This window comes from Myiozetetes cayanensis, unplaced genomic scaffold (assembly GCF_022539395.1).
Source record: "Myiozetetes cayanensis isolate MyiCay16 unplaced genomic scaffold, myiCay2020 scf29, whole genome shotgun sequence".
Taxonomy (NCBI): Eukaryota; Metazoa; Chordata; class Aves; order Passeriformes; family Tyrannidae; genus Myiozetetes; species Myiozetetes cayanensis.
In genome coordinates, this window is record NW_026087510.1 from 6,507,290 (window position 1) to 6,524,021 (window position 16,732).

The 16,732-nt window shown below is 48.5% G+C and overlaps 1 protein-coding gene across 10 annotated transcripts in view; it reads left to right on the forward strand.

The window, feature by feature from the left end:
- Window positions 1–5,581: 5,581 nt before the first annotated feature.
- Window positions 5,582–16,732, forward strand: part of CADM1 (cell adhesion molecule 1) — a 103,610-nt gene continuing 92,459 nt past the window's right edge. For 8 of the 10 annotated variants that reach the window (XM_050323242.1, XM_050323246.1, XM_050323248.1 and 5 more), the window contains exons 1-2: window positions 5,586–5,633; window positions 8,126–8,234. In XM_050323242.1, the coding sequence (XP_050179199.1) occupies window positions 5,601–5,633; window positions 8,126–8,234 (142 nt within the window). In that variant the 5' untranslated portion in view covers window positions 5,586–5,600. Of the gene's footprint in view, window positions 5,634–7,876; window positions 7,898–8,125; window positions 8,235–16,732 lie in introns of those variants that run through there. The other 2 variants (XM_050323244.1, XM_050323247.1) reach the window with 2 other exon arrangements.

The following is a 16,732-nucleotide window of genomic DNA, read 5'->3' on the forward strand; positions in this document are numbered from 1 at the left end:
TCAGGGAAATGGATGTGGGGAAGAGCTGAGGATGTGCTGGCGGAGCCAAGAACAGGGAGGTTTGGAGTGTTAAAATATGGGAATGTTTGAGGGGTTTTCAGGGATGTGAGCTGGTGAGACAGTGTGCCAGTACAAACAGCTTTGCTGGAGCATTAACATTTAATGTAAATTGCCTGTTTTACCTGAGGTTGTCTCAGGATAGAACTGTGTTATCCAAACAGAGCCTCTAAACCTGGCTTTCCAAGACCAGCTTGTTGCCTTTAAATCCGATGCCATTCTTTAAAGGCTTTTTCCCCCCAGAAACCTTCTCTTAATAGTCTTAAAAATAAGCCAGCAAAACCCAAAGAGATCCCCCACTGTTACAGCAGGGGCAGTTGTGTCTCCTGGGGAAGTTTGGTCTGTGCCTGCCTTGATCAGCAAACCTCCAACCGTAGCTTAATTTGTGGCAAAGCTTTTCCCAAGAGCCTTGAATAAGGAAGGAAGATGGATGAATGTAGATGACAGGTAACTGGAGTTTCCCAATAACTCTCATTCTTAATGCTTTAGCTTCTGAAGTCACCTGAATATACCTAAAGCTGTGATTTCAGGAGGAGCTGAGTGGAATAGGAAGAGGAGGAACCCCAATATTATGATCCTAAGGAAAAATCTTCAGAAAAGTTTGACCAAATCCTGAACAGCACACTGCTCGTATGGGAGTGACAGTGAAAGTGATGCCAAAAGTGCTACATCTGTCTGAAACTGCCTTATTTGTAATGAAGTTGCAAAAGGAATTGTCCACACCCTTAAAAAAATAAATAAAATTGATATGTAGAGTGTGCCATGGGCCTATGGCAGCTCAAGTGGCTTTGAGGGGACAGAGTTGCAAAATTCCTGAATATAAGATTTTATTTCTTTTTTTACAAAACAGGAATGAAGCACTTTTAAGGATGAGCTTGTGGCTATGGTAAAATGCTGGTATTTTGTGCCATGGCAGGGGCAGTTTCCAGCAGAGGCTCCAGCTGGGGTCCCAGCCAGCCCTGTTTGCTGGCTGCCATGGGCACAGGCATTGCCTGGGCTTTGGGTTGTTTTCCTGTTAAAAATTAGGGAGACTTGTAAATGGTAAGGACTGGAAAACCTCGAGTACCTGCCCTTCATCCTGTGTCTGAAACCCCTCTGTGCATCCATGGGGATGGGCATTTGCTGAGCCTGCTTGGAATCAGGGAGATAAAAATGGGTGGTCCTGGCAAAGCATTTGATACCAAGTTGTTTTTTCAGTCCAGATCTCACCTTCAGTGTCCCTGTCACAAGTCTCTGTAGCCCTTCTGATTGAGATTCCCCGCCCTCCGAGGCGACAGGGACGGGAAGGACGAAGCGCTCCCCACATTTTTGTGGCAACTTGTGACAAACAATTTCAAAGCTGGCAGCTGCAACGAAATTGTTGGCTGTACCCTGCCACCACTCTGGGGCTCAGGAATGTGTTTTTGTAGCAGATGGAGCTATTAGTTAGCTGTGCTATCTTGAAGAATTGCTTTCCCAGGTAATCAGCTCTGCTCATTTAGGATGTCGTTTCCCCACCTCGATATGTCAGCCGAGGAAGCAGGAATGATTAATCACTGCGGCTTGGACACTGCACAGGAATAACTGCGTGGAGGGAATCGTTCTGCGGAGCACCAATGCCACAGGGAGTTTAAAGTGCTCTGATGCAAAGCAAACAAGATGGAAAAGATGACCGTGATGCTTCCTGATGGCTGCGTGGCACCCGGAGAGTTTCTGTGGCAACCTGAAGATTTGCAATTCATGGGGAGCCTGGAGCGAGACAAAACTTTTAAGGCTGGGCTGTGGCTGCTGCGGAAGGGCCAGCGCCGGCACCGTGGCCTCCTGCCCCGCCGGCCTCCGTGCCTGGCAGGATAAACCACCCGGAGTGACGGGCATGGCAAACCCTGCCCGGGGTGAGGGTGCCTTCCCATGGATTCCCAGTAAAGGGACTTAAAGGTCTCTGAAAGGTTTGTTAAGAATCAGCTCTTGATCCTCGCCGTAGTCTCTGGCTAAAATGCTGGTTTAGGTGGACAGAGGAACAAAAATACCATAGAAGCAACACATTTTTATTCTTCCTGGGTTAAAGGCTGAAAGTGAGATTTTGGTTTTTTTTCAATTACTGATATTCTTAAATTGCCAGAGAAGGTTGGTCCTTTCTTTATATTTTTCTCTGGGAGATCCCAGGCTTAAGCCTGCTGGTGGCTGCCTCTGTTTTCATTTCAGCCCTTTGAAAGCAATTTGGGATATTTTGCAAGACTTAGTGTTCCTTGGCATTTCCTGCAGCCCCTGCACCTCATTCTGGGGGCTTCCAAAACCACGGCAGGGCCAGGCATCTTTTCCCATGTTGTTCTGTACGTGTGTAAAGCCAGATGGGCTGTTCCTGGAGCGCATTCCGGCCTCGTCCAGGAGCCCAGAGGTGCCCCTGGTTGTACAGTGATGATATTTACCTCTGAGTGTCTTCGGGAACTCGTTCTCCCCACCCTGCTCAGTCATGGCTGTATCTGAAGACGTTTATTTTCAAAGCACCTCATGCCTGTAGCAGAATTTTGAAGTTAATTGCCTGGATGCATACGGCATGGAAGGCGGAGTGTTACAAGGAGATAACTGGAGATAGAGAGGCTGAGAAAATAACCTCGGGGCATCTGCCTCTGAGCAGGCATGTAAAAATACTAATTTTTGAACTTTTGACTTCAAATGGTTTGTGTAGAAATGTTTAAGTATTTTTTTCCTCTCAGATTTGATCTTTTTGAGTCACAAGACCTTTTTGTGGTTGGCAGGGCTCCTGTAACATATTTCTTTTTAAATGATCTCTGAAGTTGTCGAGTACACGGGTATGAAAGTGCCTGATGGAAAGCTGTACAATTTGTTCAGGCAGGAGCATAGAATGAGTTTCTTTTCAGTGGAACCTGAGTTGGCTTTTTGAAGCTCCTCTCACTGTTTAGGAGAGATTTGGTGTGTGAGGGCTCAGCTGCTGCTCTGTGGCTCTCCCCAGCGAGCCTGTGAATGGCCCTGTGTAGAAGTATCCTCAGGGATGTTCACTGTCAGGTACAATTTGGGGCAGCAGCCTGGTTTCTTGAAACTGGAAAGTCTCCTAAAATAGAAAAGTAAGAGCTACAGGGGTGTGGGCCTCGTTGAAGATGTTTCCATGTCAACTCCAGGGCTCTGTCTGTGCCCCCATCTGCTGCCATCGTGACGGGCGAGTTCCTTGGCTCCTGATTCCCTGCTTGTTGTGACTGAGTAGGAGCATCCTGCCACACGGCATCGTCCCAGCCTGCAGCTGAGTCACAAATGCTTGAACTAGTTCGATATTGTCACTTCCTACACGCACGCTTGCAAATGGTCCCCAGAATCCCAATGACGGGAATTCCGCTCGTGGGGGAGGAGCTCTGGAGACGCTGAAGGATTTTTCACTGGTCCTGACTCTGGTTTTGACCCTAATACAGCAAAGGGATAAGAGAAAAGAGCAGCAGGGGTGTGTCATTTGAAAAGAAGGTGGCTTGTCTGGATGTGCCTTGGCAGGCTCCCTTTGGCAACAAGGCTCATCCTCCCCATCCCTGCAGCTTTCCAGGCTCTCCCAGTTATAGTCTGAGCACATGGCAAAACGTTTTGCTGAGTCTGGGACTTAATGAGGGGCCATGTTGGGAATAGAGTTGTGCTCCCAGACTGGAGTTCATGGTGGAGTGTACCTTTAATGTGAAGTGACACTTGTCAAAACAAATGAGCGAGATTTTTATTGCATGTTCACTCGCTTGTAAAATTCGCTAGTCTGCAGTGGCTCTTAATCACCGCCACGAATTAGCCAGGTCCTCCTGCAGTTCAATTACTGGTGTGTCATGTTTAAATTCTCCCTTGATGAACTGATGGGGAGATTATACGCGCGGTTTCATAATAGGTAACGGGCAAAATACAAACACAGGAGGGGAGCGAGGATGGTGCAAAGTGCTTAATCTGCGGCTGGAGAGGGGGGTGTGGGGAGCTCTGGGTCACCACTGCCAGTCCTGCCTTGGATGAGGGCAGGGATCTGTCCTAGACCAGGACGTGGGAACTGCATGTTTGTGTGACAGAAGGGGCAGGCGATGCTGGCCTTGCCATGACCAGCGTTCCTTCAGGTCACCTCTGTGCTCTGGTAACATCCATTGCTGATGTTGGGCTCTTTCTGCTGGGCCATGTTGTTGTTTGATGATGTTTGTGGCCAGTTTCGTATAAAATTATAGAATCCTAGAATAGTTTGGGTTGGAAGAGACCTTAAAGATCATCCTGCCATTGGCAGGGACACCTTCCATAAGACCAGGCAGTTCCAAGTCCCATCCAACCTGGCCTTGAACACTTCCAGGGATGAAACAGCCACAGGTTTTCTGGACAACCTGTGCCAAGGTTTCACCACCCTCCCAGTAAAGACTTTCTTTACATATCTAACCTAATTGTCCCCTCTTTCAGTTACCCCTTGTCCTATCACTACAGTTCCTGGTTTAATTCCTTTGATAGGCGGGAATGCTTCGTGCTGTTTCCTATTCCTTTGTTCCCAGGGATTAATGAGGAAACAGGCAGGGGATTGACCAAAGCTGCAGACTTTGGAAGGATGTTTTCTCTCTGTGCTATCGCTTACAGCTTTCCAATAACTGAGCGCTTCCAGGCTGTGCCGTTCCACGGAGATGCTCGTGCTAATTGTTCGAGGCGGTGCTCAGGCGATGACTGAGCCACAGTGTTTAAACAGAGTGGCAGGTGGAGCAATAGATAACGTTAAACTGCAGCTTGCTGCGAGGTGCACTCCCACAGACAGTCTGGGGCTCGGCGGTGCCTCCCGTCATCGCCGTGGCTGAGTGCAGCGGGGCTGGGGAGCTGCTCTGCTCTGGCAGTGCCGCCGGACGGGATCGTGGCAGCTGCAGCCTCACCCGTCTGGCGGCGGCGATGGTGCCTCCCTTGTCTTGACCTCTTGCTCAAAATGAAATTCTTAATTACCAGGGAACCGATGACTGAGTCATGCTGCGCGTTGTCAAGGAGACAAATAAAGCCCGTTGAACTCGCAGCGATTGTGTTGGAGAGACGGGCACGTTTCCTCCTCTTTCTAGAAGCACTCTGAGGCAGTGGAGGCTTCCAGATGTTATGTACAGCTGCTGCCTTTACAATATAGATTTCAAAATTACGTACAAAAGAGCAAACTCATTCCCTTGTCTCTTATCTGTGCTCTTAGGAAATTCTCTGCTTACTTCGATAATGTGGTTTTCTAAGGAGCCACCTTGATAATGACCAGGTGAGATGAGATGAGATGCAAGAGCTTGTAATTGGAGAGGAAATAACACTTAAAAAGTGGGAAATTGAAGATGCTTCCTGGTGCTGAATGAGTCTAACTGATCTCCATAGTCTTTCCATAGAAAATTGAAATTCAGGATGTTAACTCCAGGGCCTTAAACTTCACGCCGAGCCATTAGAGCAAGGTGAATCTGAGGATGGAGTGGGTGTTGCCACATTTCTGAGCAAAGGACGGTCAGTACACTGAAAGCTTGTCCCCTCTGCTGCAGTTTGATTACCCAGGAGATGCCTCCCTACGCCTGTACCTGTGTCAGGGCCTGGAAGGATCCAGATGCATGTGCCTATCAGTGTGTCTGCTACAATTAGAGGTAACAAATTATTGATAATTAGGGCTGTTTTTTTGTTTTACCAGTGCAAAAAAAAAAGGGGAATTTATAAAACCCAATTTATTTTTATCTCTGGCCTCGGGAACTCTAAAGCAGTTGTACTTATTCTTAATTGCTTGTTTTATGGGTGAAAATGAAGCTGGGATGTAAACGGTGGCGCGGGGGGGCGGGGATGGAGCCACTGCTGAGCTCGAACCACGAGGAGGAAAACTGGCACTGAGGATTGCCTAATACTTCGCAAATTCCAATTTTTATTAAGTTTAACAATGCAACCATTTCCAACCATCCTAGAACTAAATATAGTAATGAAATTTTATTTGAAGTCAGGAACATTATCCAGATATGACTTGATGTGTGTAAGATACTGCACATCACCGGAGTGGTACAGATTGTGTTAAATGGGCCTGAAATAATCTTCAGGAAAGAAAATCGTTTTCTATTCTCCTTGACACAAAGTGTTTGTCACAGATACGCGTTCTTATCCACGTCTTGTTAGTGAAATCATTATACTTTTCATTACAACTTTTATGCAAATACGCCAGTTTTCCTTGATTAGGTTTACATGAATAAGCTGTAATTGTAGGCTGAGGTGATATTAATGTGCAACAATTAAATATGTAATTACTATGTGTAATTACGGTGTGAGGAATGGGTGGCAGCAGCCTGGGTGCAGTGTTTGGGGTCTGGGCCGTGATCCTGCTCGTGGTGCTGCTGTTTTACTGCTCTCGTGGAGGTGGGCAGGAGGTCTGTGCTCGAGTGGAGCTTCCAGTGTTCCTGGTAGTGCTGGCCTTGGGATGAGCAGAGGACACCTCGTGCCTGGAGACTCGGGATGCTGAGGAGAGCTCTTGCCTTTCTGTCCTGCTCAGAGACCCCCAGAGCCTTGTGAGGGAGGGTGGCTTCAGGCCGTGGAGGTGCCTGTTGTACCTGCTCCAAGGACAGCTGGGGGCTGGCAGCTCACAGATACCTGGATTTGTTTTCCTCTTAGCATGTTTGTGTTCCAGTGCTGTGAGATGATTCTGCTTTAGCTCCTTCCCGTTGAAGTGGGGACCGGGCAGCGCAGATGCCTGGGGGACACGCTGTGAGGAGGGATCCACACCACTCCTTGTGCTGGGACCGAGGAACCTTCTCAACCCGGGTTTTCCCCAAGCTGAAGGAGCAGCTCAGTAAGGATGCAGATCCATCATTACAGTGACCTGCTGTCCCTGTCGCAGTGGGGACACAACACAGGCTGTAACATATCCGGTGTCCAAAATATCCGAAGGAAGAGCATGTGAGACCATGGGAATGTGCTTGCTGCATCCTCATGTTGCCAAGTATAAAGAGTTGGATGATTTTCAGTTGTCCCACTTACATTCTTCCTCTTGCCACCTAAACACATGGAGCCTTTGAAGTATTATATTTAAGGAAACTTTTTTTCCCAGGCAGCTACTTATATCTGCTTTAATTCCTGTTAATCTCTCTGTGCACGTGGCTCATGACGTTGGAGCAGCGGGTGGTTTCCCTCTGTGTGACACTTTGCTGCGTTTGCAGTTGGTGCTGTAGAGGAAATACAACAACAACAAAAAAAAGAAAACAGAGGCTCAAAAGGAGAAACACTGACCTCAGTGTACCTGCCAAAATCGTCCTCTTGGCAAGTGGTCAAACGTGCTTCTCTATTGGAGGTGGCATTGAGCTGTTTCCAGTGCTGGGGAAATCCGAGTGTCGCCCTGGGAGTGTCTCGAAGGGCCTGTTGCTGTTTGTGGAGTCCCTGTGGTGGTTTCAATGTCACCACTCACAGGTCTGTGCTTTTAGAGGTGACTGTGAGCAGTGAAAGGATGTGTTGGCCAAGGCAGGTATTCTAATGTGTTTGTGGTTTGTTTGTTTGTTTGTTTGTTTTTTGTTTTGTTTTTTTTTCAGTCAGGAGTTCCCACAACTCTAATTCCTTTGTTTTTGGTTGTGAGTGGATTTTGCAGTTGGCTGATAAGGCAGTGAGGCTCCTCTGGTGGCCCCTGTTTGGGGGGTGCAGCCCCCTCTCTCCTGCTGAGCTGCATCCCAGTGCTTGCATCGTGCTGGGACTCGGCACAGCGGAGCACAACTCGCTATCTGCAGCCTGAAGAATGAGTTATTGTGCCGCCAAGAATTGTTTGAAGAATTAAAATTGACCCATTTCCTTCAGGCACGGGGAAGTTAATACTCCGGAGTGTTAACATCGTAGGAGTGATTTGAGAAGTATTATTCGTCAAATCCCTGCGCTCGTATGTATGGAGGTATAAATAAAAAGGCCTCAAAGGTTGTTTCACTATTTATTAACCTCTCCTCCTCTTCAGGGGCTTTACTTGGCCAAGGCTTTAAGTGGTTGGGTGTTTTCTTCTCAATTTGTGGAACTGGAGGAGCAGCTGTAAACACCTCCCTGGACTGAAACTTGTCTTTGTCCAGGGTTTTGTGTCCAAGTCGCTACATTTGTGCTAATTTTATGTTTTCCTGGTTTTTTTTAGGTAAGTGAACACGTTCAGAGGTGGGATTTGAATGCTGATGTTCAGCACAGGACAGGTACCGCGCTCGGACAGTGGATCAGGCAGTTGTCAGCCGGGAGATGCTTCGTTAGTAAGTCTAGAAATGATGGGTGATGGCATGTAAAAAAATTACGTTAAAAATGCTTCAACAGCTTTTGGAGGTTTTCTGGGATTCTCTTGTTTGGGTGAGCAAAGGAGGACTCAGAACTTTTCCTTTCCCAACCCTGTAGCAAAAATGCAAACAACCTTTCCCTTCTCGTGATTTCTGTTTGATTTTCTGTAGCGTATTTAGGAGTGTTACTCTTCAAGGAGTAATTTTTAAATACAGCTTGATTCTTGGGCTTGGGAGTGTTCTCCAGCCTCGTGTTGAAAGGGAGCATGAGGAGGTAGGAGGCAGCAGGGGTGGTTTGTTGTTTTTTTTAAATAATGCTTAATCTAGAATTAAATTCAGAGGAGTGCCTGGAGAAAATGAGATCTCTCTGATCAGATTCTCCGAATAGTTTTTGTCTTCTCTAATAAGCAAGAAAAGCTAGTAGAGGGAATTACGTGCTGGAAGGGGAATTTTAATAGCAACAGATATGCAAAGAGGGAAGTATCTCAGGTGAATAAGGAGTGCAGGCTGGCGAGCCTCATTTCATGCTCCAAGAATGAGACTTTCTGTGGTGCAGACACAAACCTGGCCCTCCCCAGCAAAACCAGAGGAGAAGAATCCGTTCCCTTTGGCTTTCTGGACTGTGAGGACCCACAGTCCCTGCCTGTTGTGGGCAGAGGCTCCCACCAGGAATAAACACGATGAAGCAGCAATCCTCAAACCTCGCTGGAGCAGCCTGGCTCCTGGCTGTGCAGGCTGCGTCTGTGGCAAGGAGTTTGTTTGGAATTCTGCTGATAAGTATCCCACTCCTTTAGTTAAGGGGAAACATTTCACCTTGGTGACTATCCTGCAGGACACTTCCCTGGATTTAGCTCATTGTTTGAGGGTGCTGCATTTTACCAGAGGCACAACCACCACCAGCCAGCTGAGTGCAGAGGTGAAGATCCTCCTGTTCCAAAGTCTTGCGCACAGATGCTCCCGGTGTGTTTTTGCCTGGGATTCTGGTTAAATAACAGAGGATTTTGCTGCAGGTGCCATTTGAGGTCAGTTATTTGATGGCGCTGTAACTAATTCCAATTAAGGCAGAAAGCTGTTTCCATTTTTTTGAAAAAGAAAGCATTAAAAGCTTTAATTTACTGCAGTGAGCTGTGGTTTGTGACCTGGGCAGACTGGTCTGGATGTGCAGGAGATTTTCTTGCTCCAGTTAGTGCCCTCCTGGGCTCAGGAACTCGATGCTGACAGCCAGGCTGCGTCTTCAGCTGCGGTGTTTCTGAGAGGAACAGGGAGGGTGGGCTTTGCGAGGTGTTGGGAGAATCTGGACCTGTGGAGAAGTCACTGGAGGGGGGAGAAATAAAAATCAGGAAAAGGAACAAGATAAATTACATTCCAGGTAGCCCCAAAAACTGTGTGTGGTGTGTAAATCCCAGTTTGGAGCAGCAGCACCCGCGGCGCCGTATTCAAACACTGAGATAAACACATCCATCTAAATTCATGATTCTGGGGTTTTTCACAGAGTTGCTAATTATTGAATGTAACTGGCTTATTCATAATTTCTCTTCTGCTGCCTGATAGCCCTAATCCCGTGTTTGTGCGGCCGTCATTCCCATGGCAACAGACTGGTGTCTGAGGCAGAAGATTATTAAATACCGAACAGCACATTAAAATAACGGGCAGGTTCTGACTTAGAGACTTTCGCATGGGGGCAAACTTCAAAAAAAGAGAACACTTTCACAAAAAGCAATTTACTTTGCCAGTAATGTTCTCTATTCCCACAGCTATTACTGGAGAGAGCTGTTTGAGGAGCAGCTCCCTTGCAGCCCATCTCCTGCTCCTCCCGCTTTGCAGAGAAATCCTCAGCTTATGTTTATGTCATCAGTCTGTTGCCATGGAAACTTTGTCACAAATGTATCGTGACCTCACAATGGGATGGCAAAGGAGGAGAATGTGGGCTGGAAGATGATATTAGGAATGATCAGCAGCTGGGGAAAAACAGCCCCAAGCCTTGAGAGATGGAACAAAACAAAGTGGAGGGAAGGGGCTGGGGCTGGTCACTTTAACTGGTGCAGGCACTTGTCCCACCATGCTGCTGATAGTGGGGGCATGCACCTGTCCCACCAGGCTGCTCCTGTTTCTCAGTCCTGGTGTGCAGGAGCTCTGCTCCAGAGCCATTTAAAGCCCTAACTTTGTTGTTTTCCCATCGGTTCCCAGCAGTGTCAGGTACCCATGGTGCAGTGGCACAGCAGAGGAGGAGCAGACAGTTCCCTTCAGTTCCTGGTTCACATAGCAGGCCTGGGAGCTGGGTAGCCACTTGACCTTTTTATGGTGTCAGATATTTGTCTTTTTGGCTTCTGGGGTCTCTACCCTGTGTCAGATGGGGATGAGGAAACAGCAGAGCTGTGGGTTTTGCTGAAGTGCCTCTGCTCTGTGAAGGTGTGTTCGTGGGGGTCTGGAGTGAGAAGTGTCAAGGTGATGCTTTTGGATGCCTTTCCTAAATCAGACTTCCCTTAATGAAAGCTGTAGTGAAAATCTGGAAGAGGATTAAGTGAGGATTAATAAAGGAAAGGTAGAGAAGAGGTTTGATTATCTGTCACAGGGATCCTGGCTGGGTAATGTGTCATGGCAGTGAGATGGAACAGAAAATTCTGCACACCTGGGGTATTGATCAGTGGGTGTTGCAACTTACTGTGCTTTCTGCTCATTTGTGCTGACCCCAGACTGGTGCAATACACTTCCAAAAACGAGTGATTTGTCCTGGAAGGGCTGGTACTCCTTCCTGTGCCTTGGAGCAGGTGAGATGCCATTCACTGTAAGGTGGGAGCTGCATCAGGACTCCTTCTTTCCAGGACAAGCCTGGATCCCCCTTCAGAGGAGAAAGTGGTGGTGTCTGGGGCTCTGTTTTTGACAAGCTACTTGTCTCAGGGCTTGGGAAGGGATATTTTGGAAGCATCTTCAAGCAGCAGGAGATGATGGTGTCTGCTGCCAGGCTGTCTCCCCTTGCTCTGGCCACCTCCATGAGGCAATACATCCCTGGATGTCAGGGGCACAGAAAGGGTCTTTGGAGTTTGACAGGTGTTTTCTTGATCCTCTTCAGAGCTGTCAGTGAGGGCATGGTGTTGGGAATTTGGTCTTTGTCAAATAAGCAGGAAGGACAGGCCCCCAGAGGGAGGTCCTCGGCCTCACCCAGGGGTGCTTCTGTGTTGGGGGGTCTGGGGGAGCAGCGCCTGATCCACAGGAGTGGGGCACCAAGTGCTGGTGTGACACCACCTCTCTGCTCGACCATCTCCTGAACATCAAGCCAGGATGATAAAAACAGAGAGGCTCATACAGAGAGTGGGTGCTGCTCCAGTGTTATCTCCCTGTGCAGGTGCTCCAGGCAGCGGAGCCGCATCGAGCAGTGCCGTTCCCTGCGTATTTCATGTATTTTTAATGCAGTCCTATAGAGTACCTGTAAGATCTTGTGCAGCTCGAGCTTTGTGGGAGCCACTGGTCATGGCCAAACACCCAGGGATGTGTGTGTGGGGTGTGGGTGTCCCAAGTGCCGGCACACCTCTGGGAAGGTTGCAGCATGTTGGCTCAAGACCTCCCCCCTCCCCATGGCTCACAGGGGAGGTGGGAAACAGGGGGTAAGAGCCCCATTTGGAGCTGGACAGGGGCAGGGCAGACTTACCTGCCTGGAAAAACCCTGTGGAGGGGATTTCTTGTGGTGTGCTGGGACAGTGCTCAGGGGAACACCATCCCCTTGCTGTTTATCCCTTAGGTTTCCTGCAGGGAATAAAAGGAGAGGCTGGACTGATTTGCAGAGCATGTACTTTAGCACTCCCTTTCCCTCTTCAGCAATTTCCCTGTCCTCTTTCTTCTTAAGAGCTTAAGGATCATTTTCCTCTTGCAGTTGGTAATACGAGAGGAGATGAGTAAGTACAGATCTCTGCGACCCATAAACCATAAAGTCCTGCCTGCAACTTAAACCTCTGCAGCTTTATTTGCTGTGTTGTGGCTTCTCACATGTGCTGGGGTTTAACAAACACGAGTTTTTCCTCTGGAGATGGACTTAAAAAGGGGCCGTACGGAACCGTGTTGTTCTCGGAGCATCTCGTGTCGTGCTCTGCCTGGAGAAGTGTGTGACTTCAAAAGGGAGCAGCAGCAGCAGCTCTGCTCGGGCTGTTCTGCTCCTCCTGCGCTCGTTTGCAGCCCGTGCTGCCTGGGTTTGTTTTGGGCTGCAGCCTGCAGTGCCTTACAGACAGCTTTGTGCCGTGACAGTGCCACCACGCTTCCTGCAGAGGATCGGGATGTTGGTCCCCACTGCTGGGAGGGCTTTGCTGCTGCTTGCAGGGAAGGGTGGCCACTCAGAGAGGCCTCAGCTGCTGCGGTGCAGGAGAGGGGAAGGAGCAAGTTGGCAGCGAAGGATCTGTGAAAGTAGGGCATCCTGGTGCTGTTGTGTAACAGCAGCTTCTCTCTCCTCCCCAGCCAGCCCTCTGCCTCCTGGGGAATTTATGACTGAGTTCACTGCGATTCTATATTTGGCTGAAATATTGAAAAATGCATTTGCTGTCAATGGGTTCCTTTAATATAAAAGGAAGGAGATTTATGGGAAAAGCAGCGCTGGCATCGCAAGTGCCCTTTGTCTTTACTTGTGTAGTCACTTCCCTCTTACCCTGTACCTGTTTGAGCCAGGTGTGTTGTTTGGGAGGGAGAGCATGTGAAGCTTTAAGGGTACCTCGATTTTCCACCTCCTGAAAGCTGCCTGAGGACACAGGGTGGGTGAGGGTTGTTCCTTTTAGTGCTCTGCCCCTTTTTATTCTTGAACTTTTCCAGTTGAAGATGGAGAGGTAAAACCTGGGAAGCAACAATTCTTCCATTTAACTTGATCCTTTCCTGCTTGCCTCCAAAAGTGTGTCGGTGCTTTGAAAGGACACAGTAACTGCCTCTCAAGGATGCAGTCCAAAGTTAGTGAGGTTCACAGCTACCACCTCTGAACACAGAATGTTGTCAGCAGTCAGGTTGGATCTGCAGTGTGTGGGTGAGGTGTTGTGACAAACCTGAACCCGAGGCACCAGAGTATGGAATGGTGTGGAATGGAGCAGGCTGAGCACAACCACCAAAATAATGTCACAGCCCTGGGCTGAGCACCTCTTGGCAAACCATCCTCAGGTTATCCTTCCTCCTTTCCCCTGCAGTTCAGTGGCCTTGCCATTGTGCTGATCCCTGGGCTCCAGGGAAATCCAGGGAGCTCTGGAGCAAGGAAGGGCAAAATTAATTTGACTTCCAGAACCCAGAGAAGGAGAAGGCTGAGATAGGGGCAGTCTGCTCCTAGAAAGGAACAGTAATTCAGTGAGAAATGTCTCCATTTTTGTTCTTGTGATGAATTCCCTGAATTGTGTGTCTAATTGTGCTCAGTTATTTCTGCCCTGTGGAGGTGGATTCCTGGTTTCCAGGCAGGGATGTACATTGACTTCTTTCACAGACCTTGAGACAAAAGTAATTCATAAAGGACGAGGACCTTTGCTCTGCTGTCAGTGTGGGGGGTTGCATTTCAATTGTTGGCAGCCTTTACATTGATTCAGTCTGAAACCTGAATGAGAAATCAGTGTGTTCTTGTGTGGACATGTTTCAACTAAATTATTAAATGAAGTGGTCGACTCTTCTCTCTGAATTAAACCAGAAGAAAAACTATAATTAACTATTTCATTGACTGGGGAGAAGCAGCAAAATTGATGTGAGACATTGACCTCATAGATTTTTCTTGCCTGTACTGTGGAAGTGGGGGTGAGCTTTTAGGGGGAGAGTGCTGTGACAACTTTGTTCCCAGGAATACAAATGGTTTCAGTTCATTCTTGTTCCTCTCTTGCTTTATTTTTCCTTCCTCTGGTAAGGACTTGCTTCAGCCTTACTCTACCAGGGCTTAGGAATCCCATCATGCTGTGATTTTACCTTATTTACCTTATCCCTGCTCTCCTGATGGTCGTCCTCAGTGGCTTGTGTGGCAGGGAAGAGGCACAGAACTGCTTCTGGTTGGGATGTTTGTCTTACAAAACCTGTTCATTTTACATTTCAACATAACTGGCTTTTCCAGGAAGATTCCAGCAAGTCTCAGGCACCAGGGAAAGGTCATTTGGTGGCAGTCCCTGGGATGCTGGCAGGTGTCCTGCACCCGCATTGGGCCAGCATCCAGCAGCCTCTCTGCTGCCAGGTGTGTTAAAGGTGACAGGGAGATTCTTCCTTGGCACAGCTGCCTGCTCCTGGTAAAGCTGGAAAAGGCGCTGTGTGAGCGTGGGAACTTGCAGATGGGAAGCAGCATGTGGGGAGTGCTTGGTGAGGGTCCATGGGGTCAGCCAGGCCCCCAGCCCTGGCTCAGGGGCAGGGATGGAGAAGCACTGCCCTGAGAGATGGAGGGGGAGAGGTTTGTGGTGTCCATTTCTTGTGTGTTCCGGCCTCGTGTCTGTCCTTGAGCAGATGGACAGCGATTCTGGCCGGGCTGGGGGTGCTGTGAGCCGGGCAGAGTGACCTCAGCTGACCCCCATCCTCCCCAGGGCCCTAATCTGATCTTTGGGCACAGGGTGTGGCTGGGATTAAGCAGAGATTATGTATAAAATCCCTGGAGTCTGGAGTGCCGCCAGCTGTTTGCTTCAGAGGACGATGTGGTGGTCGGAAGAGCAGGTGGTTTTCTGTGCAGCACAAAATAATGTGCTTTTTGAAAGCTGGGAACACGCTGCTCTGTACAGCACTGCACACAGAACTGCAGGATTGCATTTCCTTCCTAGTGTGTGCTGCCACGCTGCAGTACTCCCAGCCCCTTGGAGAGGGGAAAATACAGATGTTTTATACAGTATGCCCGAGTTAGTCTCCTAATACAGAATTTTATTGCCTACATAAGAGTGCATTTCTCACACCATGTGGCATCAGTAATGGATTCTGTTGGCTCCAATGTAATTAAATATCCCAGCTGTGCACCTAAATGTATAAATCATAGAGTCCCAGAATGGGTTGGGTTGGAAGGAACTTTAAAGCTCATCTCATTCCAATCCCCTTCTGCCATGGGCAGGGACACCTTCTACTAGCCCAGGTTGCTCGAAACCTGGCCTTGGACACTTCCAGGGATGGGGCAGCCACAGCTTCTCTGGGCAACCTGTGCCAGGACCTCACCAGTCATACAATTATAACAGACATAGATGTGGGAGTAACAGTTATTACCTCTGCTGTAACTCCACGCTTAGTTTCATCAGGAATTCCGTGGGACTCCATGGGGTACGTGGTGTTTTGGTATGAGGCAGGTGGGAGGGACCCTGGTGTTTGCCTGATTTGAGGAGTAAACGGAGAAAGCGTTTTCTCCTTTGGTTTATTGTTTTCCCCTCTCCAGGCAGCCCAGCACAGCTCGGTGCTGGGGAGCTGCTGCAGGTCCTTCTCTCTAATGAACACCACTGCCAGCAGCGGGGGTGCCTGAGGGAGCGGCCGCTTCAGTTCTGCAGCCTGAAACTGGTGACAGTCTCGGGTGGCACTGGGGGTCTGTTAAGCGTGTTCACATATCTCTGTCTTACATGTGGCAGCTCCTTGAACCTTATCAATTTTTAATGGTACTCCACTGTAATAAGAATATATGATCACTCGCTGGGCAGGGGAGGCTCAAATCCCTGCGAATGCAGGTTCTCTGTGAGGTTTCTGAGAGCAATAGAGCAGCAGGCATTTAAGGCATGCTGGTAGAAGAAGGTGAGCTATCCATCAACCACACAATCTTGGATTTGAGTCTTCTATTTAGATTAAACACGTTAAGAAAGATGGATGGTAAACGTATTTCAGCAGCATTGTCCCCAAACCAGAGCAGAATATAAAGAGTCTGGGAGAAGGATTCAATTACACTGGCAAATAGCTTGAGCAGGAGCTGGGTGGGAAGGGAGCTCGTAGGGCAGTGGGATGCGGATTTATGGAGTCCTACAATAAAAACACAGTTTTCATTAAACCCTCCCGTTCACATCGCATTTGTACTCCGTGGAGACGTACCTGTGAGTAGGTTCAGATGGTGACTTTGTGCTACTGTACAGCTGTTGATATGTGTGTGATTGTTTATGTACATGGGTCACCTTTGGGTGACTAGTGACTGAGAGGTGATGTTGGCTTTCCCTACCTTAAGTACACAGAATCTGGAGAGGGAGAAACCTGACCAAGCCCTTTGATAATCTCAGTATTGGCTCACAGGGTGTATTCCTGAGGTGGTTTAGTGCAACCAGGATGAGGAGGGTGGGTTTGCTGATTGTGCCCAGAAAGCATCAAAAGAAATAAATGAGTTATTATCAGTGTGTAAGGGATGTGCTTGAAAAGGCCAAGGTGGGAGAGGTGGCTGTGTTGCAGGGCTTCCTGGTGTGATTATTCAGTGCCCAAGACAAATATTAACAGCAAAGTGTATGTTCTGCCTCAACACGAGGTTCAGGGGAGTGGGACTTGCCAGCACTGCCCCTGTGAGCCCGTTTTCCTGCAGTGTTCCTCAAGGTGTGCAGTTACCTGGCGCT